This window comes from Prionailurus bengalensis, chromosome C1 (assembly GCF_016509475.1).
Source record: "Prionailurus bengalensis isolate Pbe53 chromosome C1, Fcat_Pben_1.1_paternal_pri, whole genome shotgun sequence".
In the NCBI taxonomy this organism is placed as follows: domain Eukaryota; kingdom Metazoa; phylum Chordata; class Mammalia; order Carnivora; family Felidae; genus Prionailurus; species Prionailurus bengalensis.
The window spans coordinates 177,740,969-177,760,773 of NC_057345.1; the positions used below are offsets into that span (position 1 = coordinate 177,740,969).

The following is a 19,805-nucleotide window of genomic DNA, read 5'->3' on the forward strand; positions in this document are numbered from 1 at the left end:
GGCTGATGGCTCAGAGCCTGGAGCCTGCTTCTGATTCTGTGTCTCCCTCTCTCTCTCACCCTTCCCCGTTCATGCTCTGTCTCGCTCTGTCTCTCTCTGTCTCAAAAATAAATAAACGTTAAAAAAAAAAATTAGGATTGCTTGTTCTAGCCTCGAGAAGAATGCTGGTGCAATTTTGAAGGGATTGCATTGAACGTGTAGATTGCTTTGGGTAGTATTGACATTTTAACAATATTATTCTTCCAATCCACGAGCACAGACTGTTTTTCCATTTCTTTGTATCTTCTTCAGTTTTCTTCATAAGCTTTCTATAGTTTTCAGCATACAGATCTTTTACCTCTTTGGTTAGGTTTATTCCCGGGTAGTTTATGCTTCTTGGTGCAGTTGTGAATGGGATCAGTTTCTTTATTTGTCTTTCTGTTGCTTCATTATTAGTGTATAAGAATGCACCTGATTTCTGTACATTAATTTTGTATCCGGCGACTTTGCTGAATTCATGTATCAGTTCTAGCAGACTTTTGGTGGAGCCTGTCAGGTTTTCCATGTATAATATCATGTCATCTGCAAAAAGTGAAAGCTTGACTTCATCTTTGCCAGATTTGATACCTTTGATTTCATTTTGTTGTCTGATTGCTGATGCTGGAATTTCCAACACTACATTCAACAACAGCGGTGAGGGTGGACATCCCTGTCATGTTCCTGATCTCAGGGGAGAAGTTCTCAGTTTTTCCCCATTGAGGATGATATTAGCTGTGGGCTTTATATTAGAAAGGGAAGGAAAACTTCCAGGCTTATTTATGAAGCCAGCATTAGTTTGATTCCCAAACCAGACAGAGACCCAGCAAAAAAAGAGAACTATAGGCCAATATCCCTGATGAATATGGATGCAAAAATTCTCAACAAGATGCTAGCAAATCGAATTCAACAGCATATAAAAAAATTATTCATGGCACAAAAACAGACACATAGACCAATGGAATAGAATAGAAACCCCAGAACTAGACCCACAAACGTATGGCCAACTCATCTTTGACAAAACAGGAAAGAACATCCAATGGAAAAAAGACAGCCTCTTTAACAAATGGTGCTGGGAGAACTGGACAGCAACATGCAGAAGATTGAAACTAGACCACTTTCTCACACCATTCACAAAAATAAACTCAAAATGGATAAAGGACCTAAATGTGAGACAGGAAACCATCAAAACCTTAGAGGAGAAAGCAGGAAAAGACCTCTCTGACCTCAGCCGTAGCAATCTCTTACTCGACACATCCCCAAAGGCAAGGGAATTAAAAGCAAAAGTGAATTACTGGGACCTTATGAAGATAAAAAGCTTCTGCACAGCAAAGGAAACAACCAACAAAACTAAAAGGCAACCAATGGAATGGGAAAAGATATTTGCAAATGACATATCAGACAAAGGGCTAGTATCCAAAATCTATAAAGAGCTCACCAAACTCCACACCCCAAAACCAAATAACCCAGTGAAGAAATGGGCAGAAAACATGAATAGACACTTCTCTAAAGAAGACATCTGGATGGCCAACAGGCACATGAAAAGATGTTCAGCGTCGCTCCTTATCAGGGAAATACAAATCAAAACCACATTCAGGTATCACCTCACGCCAGTCAGAGTGGCCAAAATGAACAAATCAGGAGACTATAGATGCTGGCGAGGATGTGGAGAAACGGGAACCCTCTTGCACTGTTGGTGGGAATGCAAATTGGTGCAGCCGCTCTGGAAAGCAGTGTGGAGGTTCCTCAGAAAATTAAAAATAGACCTACCCTATGACCCAGCAATAGCACTGCTAGGAATTTACCCAAGGGATACAGGAGTACTGATGCATAGGGGCACTTGTACCCCAATGTTTATAGCAGCACTCTCAACAATAGCCAAATTATGGAAAGAGCCTAAATGTCCATCAACTGATGAATGGATAAAGAAATTGTGGTTTATATACACAATGGAATATTACGTGGCAATGAGAAAAAATGAAATATGGCCTTTTGTAGCAACGTGGATGGAACTGGAGAGTGTGATGCTAAGTGAAATAAGCCATCCAGAGAAAGACAGATACCATATGGTTTCACTCTTATGTGGATCCTGAGAAACTTAACAGGAACCCATGGGGGAGGGGAACGAAAAAAAAAAAAAAAGAGATTAGAATGGGAGAGAGCCAAAGCACTAGACTGTTAAAAACTGAGAACAAACTGAGGGTTGATGGGGGGTGGGAGGGAGGAGAGGGTGGGTGATGGGTATTGAGGAGGGCACCTTTTGGGATGAGCACTGGGTGTTGTATGGAAACCAATTTGTCAACAAATTTCATAAAAATAAATAAATAAATAAATAAATAAATAAATAAGTAAAGTCTAAAAAAAAAAAAAATTATTCACCGTGATCAAGTGGGATTCATTCCTGGGCTGCAGGGCTAGTTCAGTATTTGCAAATCAACCAATGTGATACATCACATTAATAAAAGAAAAGATAAGAACCATATGATCCTGTCAATCGATGCAGAAAAAGCATTTGACAAAATTCAGCATCCTTTCTTAATAAAAACCCTGGAGAAAGTCGGGATAGAAGTAACATAGAAAGATAATTTTATTTTATTTTATTTTTTACTTAAAAACATTTTTTTTTAAACATTTATTCTTGAGACAGAGACAGAGCATGAACAGGGGAGGGGCAGAGAGAGAGGGAGACCCAGAATCTGAAACAGCCACCCGGCTCTGAGCTGTCTGCACAGAGCCTGACGTGGGGCTCAAACCCACAAACTGTGAGATCACGACCTGAGCTGAAGTTGGACGCTTAACCGACTGAGCCACCCAGGTGCCCCAAAGATAATTTTAAAGAGCATGCATTATCTCAAATTTTTATATAAGTTTATTTACAGAAATCATTTAGCTTAACAATTTAAATGTACTTTGAATTATATATTCTAAAGTTTAGGATTAGGTACTGGCCTTTGTGTTTGCCTACATTGTATATTTTCATCTTTCAACAATTCTGGGAGATAAATATTGTTAGTCATCTTGTAGAGAGAACACTGAGGTTAGGGGAAGTTAAATAGATTTTATGCTGTAACATATACAGTTACTAAAATTCAGAACCAGAGTTCTGACTGACTGTATAGCCCATGCTTCTCTTCTAAATGATATTGAAAATACAAGCTGGGGATGAATGCTAAATACAGAAATAAATGGTGTAGTACTTGAGTTTAGTAAATCTAAATTGTATTCAAAGTTATCTGTGTCTTTTGTCCTTAGGCGGTTATTTGGCAGAAAACTAGAGTGTCTGATCATAAGATGGCTCTCATGTCTGTTCTGGGGACTGCTGTCATGGGCAACATGGAATCCTTTCAGTACCACTGTGAAGAATCTCAGGTATACAACAAAGTGTTCTTTAATAATTCTGGTTTAACAATGAAACTCAATTATTTTTCTTCTGGGGAGTTGAGGTGGCAATAAGTTCTTGTAACATTTTACTTAAATATATGTATAGGTAAAAAGAGAACATAACATTTACAGCTTATATTTAACCCTCCCTATCCCTACTTCCTGTTTTTATCTTTGTATTTGTTTTTAATTTTAAGCATTGTGGTTACATTATTTTTTTATAATGATTTTCAATTGAGTATCTTATCTGTTTACATTTCAGTATTAAAGAAGAGTTGAGTTCTCTTACCTTTGTTTTCCCTTTCCTATTCTAAATAGATTCTGCATCTTTCTTTTCTTGATCTCTAGCTTCAGACAGTGCTTCTTGAGTTCCTATAATGTTAGATGAGGTTACGAACACTCCAACTCTTACTTGATCTTCCCTCTCTCAGTTGTGTCCACTCTACTTTTATGTTGTCAAGCAATTTGTTTTCTTTTATAACCATTTTTAAGTTTTCCATCTTTTGTTTGAAAATTGATTCTAAAAGTTGAAAACTTATATGGAGTATATTACTATGGCTACAAATAATTTACAGTGTAAAGCCTAGTATTGTTCTAGGATCACATTTCTTAAGAATCCACATTATGTATCCATGCCATACAAATGAGACTATTTCTATTGTCCCAATTAAATAGAATATCCTTTCTTGTCCTATTTATTGCTCAAAATGTCCTGTTTTTCTTTGCTTTATCTGTGAACTCTTATATAGTTTCTTGATTTTTCTGGAGTTTCTAAGATCTGGGTTTTTTCCCTTTTTTAAGTGAAGAAACTTTTCTTCGTCTTGTCAGCAATAAAAGCCAGCACTTTTACTTACTCCAACTATAGCTAGAGTTCCATTTTTTTTTTTTTAATAATTACATTTAGAACCCAATTTCTTATTTGGACTGATCGCATATCAGGCATTCTGCACAGATCTTATCCTGGAATGGAATTTTTTTTCATAGGAGTACTAGTTGTTTCCACTATTTCTTATATCCCATGCCTTTTTCTTTCTTAGTCTTTGTTATCATTTTTCTCATATACATCTTTAGTTAACTTCCACAGAAAGGGGATATGAGAGGTAGACTTTTATATACAAGAATGACTTTATTTTGTACTTCTCTTGATAGTCTGGTAGAGGTAGAATTCTAGGTTGAAAATAAGGTTTTTTTATGTTTTTTTTTTTCAATATATGAAGTTTATTGTCAAATTGGTTTCCATAACACCCAGTGTTCATCCCAAAAGGTGCCCTCCTCAATACCCATCACCCACCCTCCCCTCCCTCCCACCCCCCATCAACCCTCAGTTTGTTCTCAGTTTTTAAGAGTCTCTTATGCTTTGGCTCTCTTCCACTCTAACCTCTTTTTTTTTTTTTTCCTTCTCCTCCCCCATGGGTTCCTGTTAAGTTTCTCAGGATCCACATAAGAGTGAAACCATATGGTATCTGTCTTTCTCTGTATGGCTTATTTCACTTAGCACAACACTCTCCAGTTCCATCCATGTTGCTACAAAGGGCCATATTTCATTCTTTCTCATTGCCACGTAGTACTCCATTGTGTATATAAACCACAATTTCTTTATCCATTCATCAGTTGATGGACATTTAGGCTCTTTCCATAATTTGGCTACTGTTGAGAGTGCTGCTATAAACATTGGGGTACAAGTGGCCCTATGCATCAGCACTCCTGTATCCCTTGGGTAAATTCCTAGCAGTGCTATTGCTGGGTCATAGGGTAGGTCTATTTTTAATTTTTTGAGGAACCTCCACACTGTTTTCCAGAGTGGCTGCCCCAGTTTGCATTCCCACCAACAGTGCAAGAGGGTTCCCGTTTCTCCACATCCTCGCCAGCATCTATAGTCCCCTGATATGTTCATTTTGGCCACTCTGACTGGCGTGAGGTGATACCTGAGTGTGGTTTTGATTTGTATTTCCCTGATGAGGAGCGACGTTGAGCATCTTTTCATGTGCCTGTTGGCCATCCGGATGTCTTCTTTAGAGAAGTGTTTATTCATGTTTTCTGCCCATTTCTTCACTGGGTTATTTGTTTTTCGGGTGTGGAGTTTGGTGAGCTCTTTATAGATTTTGGATACTAGCCCTTTTTCCTATAGGTCATTTGCGAATATCTTTTCCCATTCCATGGCTGCCTTTTAGTTTTGTTGGTTGTTTCCTTTGTTGTGCAGAAGCTTTTTATTTTCACAAGGTCCCAGTAGTTCATTTTTGCTTTTAATTCCCTTGCCTTTGGGGATGTGTCAAGTAAGAGATTGCTACGGCTGAGGTCAGAGAGGTCTTTTCCTGCTTTCTCCTCTAGGGTTTTGATGGTTTCCTGTCTCACATTCAGGTCCTTTTCCATTTTGAGTTTATTTTTGTGAATGGTGTGAGAAAGTGGTCTAGTTTCAATCTTCTGCATGTTGCTGTCCAGTTCTCCCAGCCCCATTTGTTAAAGAGACTGTCTTTTTTCCATTGGATATTCTTTCCTGCTTTGTCAAAGATTAGTTGGCCATACGTTTGTGGGTCTAGTTCTGGGGTTTCTGTTCTATTCCATTGGTCTATGTGTCTGTTTTTGTGCCAATACCATGCTGTCTTGATGATTACAGCTTTGTAGTAGAGGCTAAAGTCTGGGATTGTGATGCCTCCTGCTTTGGTCTTCTTCAAAATTACTTTGGCTATTCGGGGCCTTTTGTGGTTCCATATGAATTTTAGGATTGCTTGTTCTAGTTTCGAGAAGAATGCTGGTGCAATTTTGATTGGGATTGCATTGAATGTGTAGATAGCTTTGGGTGGTATTATTTTGACAATATTTATTCTTCCAATCCATGAGCAGGGAATGTCTTTCCATTTCTTTATATCTTCTTCAATTTCCTTCATAAGCTTTCTATAGTTTTCAGCATACAGATCTTTTACATCTTTGGTTACATTTATTCCTAGGTATTTTATGCTTCTTGGTGCAATTGTGAATGGATCAGTTTCTTTTTTTTTTTTTTTAATTTTTTTTTTTAACTTTTTTAAAATTTATTTTTGATACAGAGAGAGACAGAGCATGAACAGGGGAGGGGCAGAGAGAGAGGGAGACACACAGTCTGAAGCAGGCTCCAGGCTCTGAGCCATCAGCCCAGAGCCCAACGCGGGGCTCGAACTCACGGACCGTGAGATCGTGACCTGAGCTGAAGTCGGACGCTTAACCGACTGAGCCACTCAGGCGCCCTGGGATCAATTTCTTTATTTGTCTTTCTGTTGCTTCATTATTAGTGTATAAGAATGCAACTGATTTCTGTACATTGATTTTGTATCCTGCAACTTTGCTAAATTCATGTATCAGTTCTAGCAGAGAAAATAAGTTTAAAGGCATTTAATGTCTTTGACCATTCACTGTGGCTGATGGGAAGATGTATGCATTCCAATTCTTTCTTTCTAGCTGATCTGTATTTTTTTTTTCTGAACGTTTTTTAGGATCTTCGTGTTCAGTTTTTTAAGCATGTCTATAGATGTGTCTTTTATTACTCATTTGCTTTTTATGCTGAACACTTGGTTTGAGACTTCTTGAGTCTGAATAGTCATATATCTTTTTCAGCTCTGGGTTATATACTTCTAGCTGTCATAACTTTGATAATTTTTCTCTTTTTTTTGAGAGACAGAGCATGAGTGGGGGAGGGGCAGAGAGAGAGAGGGAGACACAGAATCCGAAGCAGGCTCCAGGCTCTGAGCTCTCAGCACAGAGCCTGACACGGGGCTCAAACCACAAACTGTGAGATTGTGACCTGACCCAAAGTCAGACGCTGAACTGACTGAGACACCCAGGCACCTCGATAATTTTTCTCTTTTAATTAAACTCCTTATTATTGATTTAGGACTTCCTCTTATTTTTCTCTTACTATTTTTCTCAGGTTTTCGTCTTTTTTCTGTAAGTTTTTGGAGATGTCTGACCCTCTTTTGCCCCTTCTGAATATTTTGAAACCTTTATGTTTAATTTCCAAGAGCATTTTTAAATTTACCGCTTTTTCACAACTTCTTACTGTTTTGTGGATACAAAATCTTGAATCTTTAGAGATGCTAAGTTTTGTTTCTATTTTAAAGTTGTTTCTTAAACTATCTATGGCTTAGGAGGTCAATTTTGCTTTGCTTTTCAGGTCTTTTACCTCCAAGCCATCTTTTTGTGTGAATAAGAAATCTAATTGGGAACTCAGTGTTTGTGGCTAGACTTATTGACTCTTAGGCTTTACTTGACTATTAATTAATCAAGATCCTGTTCCTGTTCCTAGACTCTGGGGGAGTCACAAATACCATCATGGGGTGGGGGCTTAGCACACTGCACTCATACTCACTGTTCTAGTTCTCAGGAAATTCAAGTCATTTCTTTCCCTTCCCTGCCCCCTCCATTCCCTTTCTTCTTCTTTTTCTTTTTTTTTTTTCCTTTCTAGCACAAAATTAGATCAATTGTCCTTATTCAGTCTCTTTATAGAAGAGTCTATAATTATTCTTATTCAGTTTATTTACAGAAGAGTCTATAAAATAGAATCTGTTTGTTTTTGCTGCTCTGTTGACCTTAAACCTGAAGGCTGGCTGTTGTGCTGGGCAGTTGGTTTCTCTGTTCTATTCTTTCTTTTTTCATAATTTGTTGAAATCTCTTTTCTACTACTAGTTCTTCTCTTTTTCTTGCAGTATTGAGTTCTTAATTATTATCATTTTATTAGCCTTAGGTGGGAGTTTATACTCAGTTAATGTTCTCTGCCTGAAGAACAATTCAGGCCATCCTTACTGGCCAGCTATAGTACCTGGAGCATGGCCATGATCTGACATGTGTCCTGTTTTTCAGAGCTCCCTTAATAGTTGTTCAGTGGTTTCAATATAACCTAGCGCCACCTTAGTCTGGTTATGGTGGCTGACTTGGGATAGTAAAGGTACTGTCTTGGGCTAGTAAATTCCCCTGTGTTCCTCGTGGCTTCGTGGGACTTTGTTGTTGACACTGGTAACCCAGGAAGCTTATGACAGGAGATCCAGACTCCAGGTCTTTGGTATTGTGCTCTAGAGATTCTAGCTGCCATAGTTTGGTCTGAAGACCAGCAGCATTGGCGTTACTTGTATGCTTGTTAGAAGTGAAGGATCTCTGGCCTCGTCCCAGAATACTGAATCAGGATATGCATTTTAACAAGGCTCCCAGGTGCACATTCAAGTATGAAAAACAGATTTAGACCTTGGTCAGTTATGATTTCATGTGTGATTGGAACTATCCCATTAGTTTTGCAATTGAGAATTTTTTCCCCTGATCTGTATTGAGATGTGTTGCCGTATCTGTGCTTGCCCATTGTTTTTTTTAATTTTCTCTTTTTTTTAATTCTCTCTCTTTTTTTTTTTTAAAGTTTATTTATTCTTGAGATATATAGAGAGACAGAGCATGAGCAGGGGAGGGGCAGAGTGAGAGGAGGAGACACAGAATCTGAAGTAAGCCCCAGGCTCTGAGCTGTCAGCAGAGTCCGACACCGGGCTCGAACCCACGAACCGTGAGATCATGACCTGAGCCAAAGTCAGACACTTAACTGACTGAGCCACCCAGGAGCCCCTTAATTTTCTTTTGAGATAGAATTGTGTGAGGACTGCTGGTAATCCATCTTGGATATCAAAACTTTTGCTACACCTTCATGTGATTATTCTTGCATGGAGGAATAGGGTAATTTAGAAAGCATGTGTTGCTGAATCGTTCCAGTTCCATGAGTTGTCAGAATAATAACCTTTTAAGTGTGTCTCTAGTGAGTGATCATCTAACCAAATCCCTGTTCTATTTGTGTACTGCGTATTTAAATAGGTGCTATATTTATGTTGCCAGTAGCCACCCATCACCACTCCATGCTTCCTGGGCTTGTAAGGAGGGTTGTCCTATATCAGAGTTTCTTTGACCTCTTCTCATTCCTGCCCAAAAGCAATCTTAAGTTGCTTGTCAACTGCTAATAGTTGTCCCCCCTCACCTCACTTCTATCCCATTACATACCTTCAAGTTGTGACACTTGCCACCAAGGCCCCTTCACTGTACTGGGATGGCAAACACATTGGTCACTGGGAACCTTGGGTATAGAGAATCTTTATATATCTCTTCCTACAATGTTGAAGGTCCGTTTCTTAACTACAGCCACTCCATGTTGTACAGTCTCTTAATTATGGGTGGTGATCCCAGCTATACTGCTGCTGTGGTAGCATTTATTAGGAGTTTCCCAGTGTGGCTTTGTTGGCTTAAGGGAGCTCCTAAAGCTTTATTTTGTTTCATGTTTGTTTTTTGGCATCTGTCTTCTCTGGATATTTTTTATCTCTGCATTATTCCATGCCAAGTTCGTGGTGAATTCCTCAGTGCTGTCTGATTTTTATTCCCAAATCTGTGTATTTCCAGGATTTAGAATTTATTCATTTTCCTCTTCTCTTTTAAACTTAATTATAACTGTGGGGTTCCTGGGTGGCTCAGTCGGTTGAGCATCCGACTTCGGCTCAGGTCATGATCTCGAGTCTGTGAGTTCGAGCCCCACATTGGGATCTGTGCTGACAGCTCAGAGCCTGGACCCTGCTTCGGATTCTGTGTCTCCCTTTCTCTTTGACACTCACGCTGCTTGCGCTCTATCTCTCTCTGTCTTTCAAAAATGAATAAGTATTTTTAAATATAAAAAAAAAAAAGACTTGAGCTGAGATCAAAAGTTGGATGCTTTTGATACCTGGGTGGTACCCCTGCTTTTTCTTCACTCTTAAAAGTATGGTACACATACTAACTTCAAAGTTCTTTTCATATTGCTGTACTGTTTCTGCTTTCGTGGGAGAATGTTCTTTCATTCTCTGCTGTTTTATATGCTTTGAAATTTTAATTTGCACAGTCATCATGAATGTAAGTTTATTGTTTTTGTTATTTTGTTTTTACCCACTTGACCTTCTCCCTCCCTGTGGTTTGGCAGATACCACCAACCTCCAGGCCCCATTTTAAAACCAGGTAGTTCATGTCTTTCATCCTGCCAAGATTTTACAGACCTCTTTTCCTAGCTGACTTGGCTTAGCTTTATTTTTGATTTTGGAGTTATCCATGCTCTTTCCTATAATCCTTGCAAGCAGCTCCACAAACCGTGGTCACAGTATTTTTAAGCATTTTTGAAGGGGTGAAAGGGAGGTGTCTCAGCAGTCCATTTCATATGGAAAGACTGATTTTGATCTCTTGCTTTGTATGTATTTCCTGTCCCTGTTTCCACATCAGAATTTAAATTCTAACTGGCATAAATGGTTTCTTTTTTAAATTGAGATATAGTTGACATATAACATTATATTAGTTTCAAGTGTACAACAAAATATGTATGTATTACAAAATGATCACCACAGTAAGTCTAGTTACATCCATTACTACACATAGTTACAAAAATTTTTTTTTCTGACAGCTGGTTTGTGATCCTAGAGCACATAGGGCTTTTGATTTCAGCCATCACTTTCTGTTATGGTTTGCATCCATAACATCTTTGTATTTGTCTTACTTTTAAATGGTTCAGTCTTTTGAAATTTTTGTATAAGTTGATTTTATCTATCACTACTATATATTTGCAGTTGTGATGGGGTGGGGAGAAGGGAGTTCCTTCATGAACTTATTCCAGTGTTCTGAGCAGAAGTACTTAAATTATTACTTTAGAAATAGAACTCCCTGGTGTTCTTGAGGCTTACTGAAAGAGGAGACTACTGTTAGGACACCAGTCAGGGTTACTTGAACAGAATCAGAGTAGAGGAAAGGAGATAGGTTTGACAGATTGGATAGGTGGCAGGGCTCATTATCATGCTAAGGGAATATAGGAGAAACCAGTTGTGCAGCAGGACAGCAATGGGGTGAAGTATTTTATCAAGTTTTGAATGTGGTGAGATTGAGAAGATTTTTGTGACAGCTAGTTAAAAATAGAAAGCATTTGGGGGTGAAAGAAATACAGGCTGCACATCTTTATCTTAGTATCGCTGGTGTATCTATATAGATGTGAATGATATTACTTGGAGAGTAGAGACCAAGAAAAAAGGCTCTGATGATAGAACTCAGGACCATCATCATTTATAGGCGGTAAGCAAAGGGAGAGAAATCAGCAAACCAGACTAAGAGGAAGTGTTGGGGGAAGCAGAAAGATGAAAAGAGAAGGCTGAAGCAGAGTGATGCTTCCCAAATTAAAGAATTATGGTGTCAAGATCTGCAGAGAGTCAAAAAGTTGACTGAGTGTCCATTGGAGATGTAGTAGTAGCCAGATTATAGGAGGTTGGAGATGAGGGTAAAGAGGGAGAGGTCTACAGTTGAAGAGTAATCAGGGGAGAAGTATTTATGTTTTGGTTTTCTTTTTCTTTTTTTTTTTTTGCTTTCTAGGTTGAGGAATATTTAGGCAGAGAGTCCTGTATAGTCAAATTTTTTATTTGGTTGCACTGATTTGGTCTAACAGTCATTCTTTTTCCATAAACTACCATGATTTTTATTTTTAGAGCACTTTAAGACCTCTTTGATTTTACTTTTTTGTGTAACTTAAATAATACTTCGTTAGTTCTTTTTTTTTTTTTCAACTTTTTTTTTTTTTTTTAATTTTGGGACAGAGAGAGACAGAGCATGAACGGGGGAGGGGCAGAGAGAGAGGGAGACACAGAATCGGAAACAGGCTCCAGGCTCCGAGCCATCAGCCCAGAGCCTGACACGGGGCTCGAACTCACGGACTGCGAGATCGCAACCTGGCTGAAGTCGGACGCTTAACCGACTGTGCCACCCAGGCGCCCCATACTTCATTAGTTCTTAAGGTTATCCTAAGCCATTTTTAAAGCTCAGTATTTGGTAATAATAATAATTATTCAGTGGACAACTAAGATGGTATAAAAAGAAAACATTAGTAATATCACCAGTTTTTTCTTCATTTTATTTTTTATTCTTACCTATTTGGGGAAGGTTTTTTTGTTTTAAGTCCACAAACCCAGTAAGTCTTTCAGAGACTAAACAGGTGCTTTCTGATGCTCAGCAGGTACTTAAAGAAGGGTCTCAAGTTACCTGCTATATGATACAACCATTTATAAATGCTGTGAAGTTTTACAGTTAATTAAGTAGTATTTTGTAATGGATTATCCAGCTTTATTAATTTATTTTTTAAATTGGCACAGTTTGGCACTGTGACAGTAATGCACTTAGTGTTCTAAAATTGGTAATGCAGCTCCTTAAACACTTACTTCCAAGGGTAGGGATAGCCATAGACTTAGATGGCAGCCTACTCACTATGTTAGTGAAGAGCCTCGTGGTTTCTGCTTACCTAAAAATAGCATCTCCACTGACAGTCTCACTTTCCTAAACCTAAGCTGAAATTTTACTATTAGTGGGTTTTTTTTAAACAGGTTAATATAAATACATCTGTTTCTAGTTCCATATAAGAGACTGTAGGGCTTGTATTTTAAATAACTTGACCAAGGTCCCGTAGTTAGTAGTGGAACTGGGATTTAAATCATGTCAGTCTGGCTCTATCCTGTATTCTTAACAATTCTCTATATTATCTTTAAAGGTAAAAAGTAGGAGCATTTTCCTTGCCTTCTATCTCCTCAATCTCTCCCTTTTCTCTGGTATTTTTTTTCTAGGATCCTTCATCATTTTCTGTCTCCTCTTCATACATTTGTAAAATAGAGAAAGCATAAAAATAATTGGTTTGATTGTAGATAGGTTCTCTAAACAAGAATGGAAATAAAGTATTGCAATCAGTGTCAAAGAGTAAAAGACGGTTTTTAATTGAGAAATGAAAACTCAGATTGACTTCACAGCCCACTCAGAATAAAGATATAAACCAGTCACTTCTCTACATGAAGAGCTGGCTAAAAAGGACAAACAGCTAAAAGAAAGTCACAATATGAAGAATTTTTTTTTTTTTTAAATTTTTTTTTCAACGTTTATTTATTTTTGGGACAGAGAGAGACAGAGCATGAACGGGGGAGGGGCAGAGAGAGAGGGAGACACAGAATCAGAAACAGTCTCCAGTCTCTGAGCCATCAGCCCAGAGCCCGACGCGGGGCTCGAACTCACGGATCGCGAGATAGTGACCTGGCTGAAGTCGGACGCTTAACCGACTGCGCCACCCAGGCGCCCCTATGAAGAATTTTTAAATGTTAAAAGGAATTTTTAAAAGTCTAAAGAAGATAGGGTTGAACAGAGATCAGTATTTATGCTGTATGTCTGTGACAGTAAGGCATATGCTCATTCATGAAGCTTTTATGAATGCTAATTTTTCCTTAAAATAGAGTTGTAGAAAGAAAGACTGAGAACATCAATGTAATATATGTTTCAGTATTTCATTTAAGGTTAATGTTCAAGGCATGGTTATCAGCAAGTATATAACTCTTGAGACCATAAGATGAAAATCCATTTTGTTTTTTTATAACTCTTGTATATAGCCAGACTCCTGGAACCACAGTCATTGTTGACAATGCACATTAATTCTGTAATTATTTATTATAATTGCAGATTTATCTAAGTGGATTTCTTCCAAAGCAAGATGCAGACCACTCTTTTACAAGTCTTTCAACCCCAGAAAGGAGTTTTATCTTTATAAACAGTCGACCAATACATCAAAAAGACATATTAAAGGTAATCTATTTTGGGAAAAAAATATTGCTTGGATCAGAAATGAAAACTAGCTCTGTCATTTGTCAGCTTATTATGAGGACTACTTCTAAGGATTTGCTCTAAAATATAAGGAAAAGAAAAAGAGATACACTAATATTTTTTAAGCATTGAGCTAGGTGTCTTACATAGGACTTCACAACAATTCTGTGATGAACTGTTATCCTCATTTATAGTGAAGAAACTGAAATGTTAGTGACTTTCTTAGCCCACTGTAGCCAGGAAGTAACAGAGTTTGGATTTGAAGCCTGGATTTTGATAACATCCATGACACTATGATCTTTTAACCATGAGGCCAGTTACATTGAATATTTGTACTTCCTAATGAATATACTTGTATTTCATGCAAGTTCAAGGGCTCTAAATGAGTATTACCATTTAGATACTGCTTTTCCTAACAAGAAGTTACATCCACTCAGTTTCTCAGCTAACTATACTTTTGGTTGTATTTAAGGATGGCAATACTATCCTTATATACATGGTATTTTTATTTCTAGCTAATCCGACATTATTACAATCTGAAGTGCCTAAAGGAATCCACTCGTTTGTATCCCATTTTCTTTCTGAAAATTGATGTTCCTACAGCTGATGTGGATGTAAATTTAACACCAGATAAAAGTCAAGTATTATTACAGAATAAGGTAATTTTGGATAATTTTTTAAAATTTATGTTATTTATAATCTTATGCAGCTCTAACCATTTTCATGTGTGAGAGTTTTTATGTATTTTTAAATATTTTAAATCTAGCTTATTTATTATTTTCATAATTTTCTGTAACATTTGTTAATTTATATTTTTAGGAATCTGTTTTAATTGCTCTTGAAAATCTGATGACGACTTGTTACGGATCACTACCTGGTACAAATGAAAATAATAAAACAGATGTTTCCTCAGCTGACATGGTTGTTAGTAATACAACAGAAACAGATGTGCTTTTTAATAAGATGGAATCATCTGGAAATAATTATCCAAATGTTGATACTTCAACCATTCCTTTCCAAAATGATGTGCATAATGATAAATCTGGGAAAAACACTAATTATTGTTTAAGTCATCAGCTACATGTTGATGACCATTATGATGATCATTTTAATAGTGAAAATTCTAACATTGATAAGAACACTAGAAATACATTTCAGGAGATCCCAGTGAATAATTTATCATGTGAGGATGCTCAGAAGGAATGTAGTGAAACTTGTTTTGTAGATTCTGTTAAGCACACCCAATCAGAAAATGGCAATAAAAGCAATAGAGATGAGAGTGGGAAAAATAAGGAAGCAGCAGGTCCTGAGAAGTCTTTGGAAATCTGTGCAGATGACTGGAGCAAGGGAAATACACTTAAAAATTCAATGGGAGAAAATATTGAACCCGTGAAAATTTTAGTGCCTCAAGAAAGTTCACCGTGTAAATTAAGTAATAATACTTCTCCAAGCCCTGAACAAAAGAATCTCAGTGAAGGTTCCTGTAACAAAAAATCAAATGTGGTAGACAACAAATCTGGACAGCTTACAGCTTATGACTTAATTAGCAATCGAGTAATCAAGAAACCCATGTCAGCAAGTGCCCTTTTTGTTCAAGATCATCGTGCTCAGTTTCTCACAGAAAAGCTGGAGGATGCAACAGTACAAATTGAAGAACTGTGGAAGACATTGAGTGAAGAGGAAAAACTGAAGTAAGTTTCCAGAGCTTGCATGTGACCTGATGCTGAGATATTTCCATTCTATATGACTCACTGGGTTAAAAAAAAAAATTAAACTTCTTATTTATGGAAAAGCAGAATGGAAAATACCTTTTGGTTTGGCTAGAGTACCAATTTTGGCATCACTTTTTTAAATTTAGAGGTTTTTAGTTTTTTGTTTTGTTTTTTGTTTTTGGTACAAGCCTTAACTACTGTCTTATTGAAATTTGAAGTTCAAGGTTTTCCATTCTTCTTAATTTAAAACTACTATTTTCTTCTGTTTCTTATTTTATGTTAAACAATCTTTCTATGACAGGATTTTTTCTTTTTAAAGCTTATGCATTAAAACAGCTATAGCAGTGGCGGTTTTAAGAAATATCTTGACCATTCCCCTTTTTAAATTGGTCTTCAAAATATGTAACACAGTATAAAAATTACAGTATTTTTGCAGATTCGGTTTAGTGGAGTTAATGCTATCCCTCTTCAGTATAACTCAAGGATTCCTTCTAAAATCTTTTATTTATTTGTTGGCAACTAATAAACTGGTGAGGTTTTTTGGTAGGTAAATAGGTGGTTTGAACTGTCTTTGATTAAAATAACTACATATTACGTGCCATCTTTAGATCAGATGATCTAAATAAATATCATAAAATAATATGATGAGTGTTTATAGTTGACTGAGGGCACTTACTATAAATACAAAGTACTGTGTCTTAAGTGATCTAGCCCACCAGAAAATGAAAGAGTGGAATTATACTTCCAATTATGTATTCTTATTTGGGGCATATCAATATTACATGAAACATCTGGAAAAAAATTTAAGTGCAACTTACCATTTAGATTGACAAATTACGTGGATACTAGATCAGGTTTTTGTTTTGTTTTTTTACTTTTTCATTAACTTATTCAATCTTACACACCCTCAATTTAAAAGAATAATGATTAACACCAGTAGGCAAAGCCTCCATAAATTAGCTTCTCTCTTTACTTTTTATTTATTTTTTCTTTCTTTTTTGGTGGGGTGGTTGTATTTTTTCTTTTCCCAGACATACACAAAAATAGACTAAGCAGACAATGAACTCATACCTTGTTTCACGAACCATCATCTCGTGGTCAGTTTCGTTTCATCTGTACCTCTATGCACTTCACTTTTCCTTTTTACCATTATTATTCTGAAGCACATCCTAGGATAGTATCATATATTTCATAAACATTTTAGCATGTATAATAAGATACTCTTATTTTAAATATAGCCCTACTACACTCATAATAATTTTTAAAACAAGAATTGCTTAATATCCCCAAATACTCAGTGTTTGGATTTCTGATTACTTCATAAATATCAAATTTTTAAGTTTGTTTATTTAAATCAGGCTGCAAATAAGGTTCACACATTGTGATTGTCTTTAGTTTTATCTAAGTGATACAGGCATTTTAAAGATCAGTGCATTTAACTTTAGTACAGCAGGCCCACAAAAGTTGAATTGCATTGACCAGCAGAGAGATGATGAATTGAGTATTATCTGAGAATAGGGAAAAAAGGCATAGATGCTTCCCTTTCCTGGAAGGTAGTGACAGTATAACAGCTTAGAATAGCCATTCCCTTACAACCCAACAGCAGGTATTGTTCCTGTTGACTTTTGGGGAGTGTGTGTCAGCATTGTTTCTTTTTGTAGGCCTCAAGGTAGAAGATTATGGTTAATAGAACTCATCTAAAAATATGTTTATCATCAGACAGTATTCTGGAATCCAGAATCTTCTCTGTCTTACTGCCATCAGGTAGACAAAAGAGGTAGTGTTGGTCAAGAGCAGACCTCTGGAACTACACCAGGTTTTAATTTGAGTTTCTTTCTCTGCTGACTTTTTCTAAAAATGTGTGGGCAGTATCTCTTGGGTTGTTGGAAGGATTAAATAAGATTTTGTGTGTTATAAGAAAAATGGCACATAGTAAATAATTGTTCATGATCTTACTCAGTTTTTAACCTGTGAACAGAAAACTTGTTACTGACATTATTTTTCACTTGCTTAATCAAGATTAATTTGGAGGCCAGAAATAGAAGAAAATACAGGTATTTTGGAATCAGAGAGCTACAGTGTGTCACAAAATGTTGTGTTAGAATCTTCCAGGGCCAGGGGTTTTGGGACCATGAGGGCTGTGTCCAAAATTATGATTAGTGAGAAAGTAGAGCAAAAATGAGATCACACTCAGCAATCACAGTAACTACCACTTTTTTGTAGTATTTACTTTGGAATTCTTTCCGTGACCCTAAATTCTGTAAGAAGTGCTAAGGGATATCAGAGTAGACTCCTCTTCTATGGATAAGAGACTTCTATGGACTTTCCATCTATCCTCCCTTCATTTTTTGTCCTATTCCTTCTGTTTCTTTCCCTTCTTCTTCTCTTCCTCCTTTCCCTTCCCTTCTTTTTCTTATTGTTTCTTTCCCTTACTTCTTCCTTCTCTTCTTCCTTTCCCTTCCTTTTCCCTTCTCCTTTTCTTCTTCCTCCTTCCCTCCTTTCCTTCCTGTCTTCAGTTAGAGTATTTATTAAAGACATTGTGCATACAAGGACCTATGTACTCTAGCTAATCATTTCAGATACAGTGATAAATAAAATATACATGATGCAGTATAGTGAGGAAGACACAAACAGTAATCATAGAAGACAATGAGTTTTAAAATAAACACAAGGAGTTATGAAAATACTTAGCAGTTGGGCTTAATGTCATCTATGAGACAGGAAATGAATGATTCCCTGAATAGAAATTAATCAGAAAGGTGTAGGGAATTTTCTAGATAAAATGGTACATAAGGCTCAGAAGCTAGAAGGAAAATAGTGTTATTGAGGAAATAAAAGATGCCACTTTGACAAGAACAGAATATGAGAGAGTATAGTAAAGTAAGTGGAGGGAAGGCAGGCCAGATTATGGAAGGTTCTGTAAGCCATAACACAGAGTTTGAATAAGGTCTAGGATCAGGGTTTTTCTGCTGAGAGTGTAGGACAGACTTTGGAGTAGGGGTACTTCATTTTTTAGTTCTTCCTTTCTGGATATATTTTCCTTTGCTTTCTTTTCCTTTCCTTTCTTCTCCTTTCATTTCTAAATATGGATTAGAAACCATATTTAGACCATGTGCCCTGTCACTGGGGTTTCAGTCAATTGATGTTAATTTGAACTTTTCATTTGTAGTAGCTATGAACATATTTTTACCTAAAATAAAAAATAATATTTAGTTGGAGTATTGAAAATGATATACATAATTACAGGTAACCTGTAGTTACAAAAACATTTGAATTGATTACTGGTCAAATCAGAATTAATATTTTCCATTCAGGTTACTGAATCCCTTAATGACATTAAGTCAAAGGTAGCAGCTGTTTTTACTTAACATTTACTTAATATTCCTTTGGACATCGCTTTTTATATTTCCCAAGGAACTAATTAAATTGACTTCTTGAGTAAATCACAAGATTAGTACCATATGTGAAAATTTGCACATTATAATTAATTACAAATGGTGACCTTCATCTTGAACTCATTTTTCACTGTAAAGGAAAAATCTTGAATTCAAATATCCAAGAGCTAAAAATACTTATTTTTATAGTACCTATTGAAAATAAACTGTCAAAAATTGTGTGTATTGTATAGCTAATCCAGAACTTCAGATTCTAAGTAGAAGTAGGAAAAAATTAGGTACAAAATTTTATGAGTATAGCCTGGTAAGTAACTAGAGATAATTTTTTTTTAATCTATTTTACAGCGAAACAAGGTCTTTCTTAACTTCCTATCCAGCTAACATTCCTGCATTTAACAAACATGTACTGAGTACAAACTACACAATATGTTGTAGTCTCTTATCTCTTAGTCTCACCTTTAACATTTAATATAGTTCTCCCAAGAATATCATTACTTGCTAACACATATCTAAATTTCTCCTTTAAAATGTTTCATGTATATTACCTACAATAGAACTTAGCCAGTTTCTTAAGAGTTACTTAAGATTAGAAATAATGTTAATTCTCCAGTCTCAAATTTAAAACTGCATTTAAAATTTTTTTAGTAAAGTTGCTTAAATAATTACCAACCTGTAGTCA

At 36.5% G+C, this 19,805-nt stretch overlaps 1 protein-coding gene across 9 annotated transcripts in view; it reads left to right on the forward strand.

Annotated features, from left to right (window-relative positions):
- Positions 1–19,805, forward strand: part of PMS1 (PMS1 homolog 1, mismatch repair system component) — a 100,076-nt gene that overhangs the window by 65,153 nt on the left and 15,118 nt on the right. For 5 of the 9 annotated variants that reach the window (XM_043577282.1, XM_043577289.1, XM_043577284.1 and 2 more), the window contains 4 exons: positions 3,268–3,384; positions 13,879–14,001; positions 14,535–14,678; positions 14,839–15,710. In XM_043577282.1, coding sequence (XP_043433217.1) covers positions 3,268–3,384; positions 13,879–14,001; positions 14,535–14,678; positions 14,839–15,710 — 1,256 coding nt within the window. The remainder of the gene's footprint in view (positions 1–3,267; positions 3,385–13,878; positions 14,002–14,534; positions 14,679–14,838; positions 15,711–19,805) is intronic. The other 4 variants (XM_043577286.1, XM_043577291.1, XM_043577285.1 and 1 more) reach the window with 2 other exon arrangements.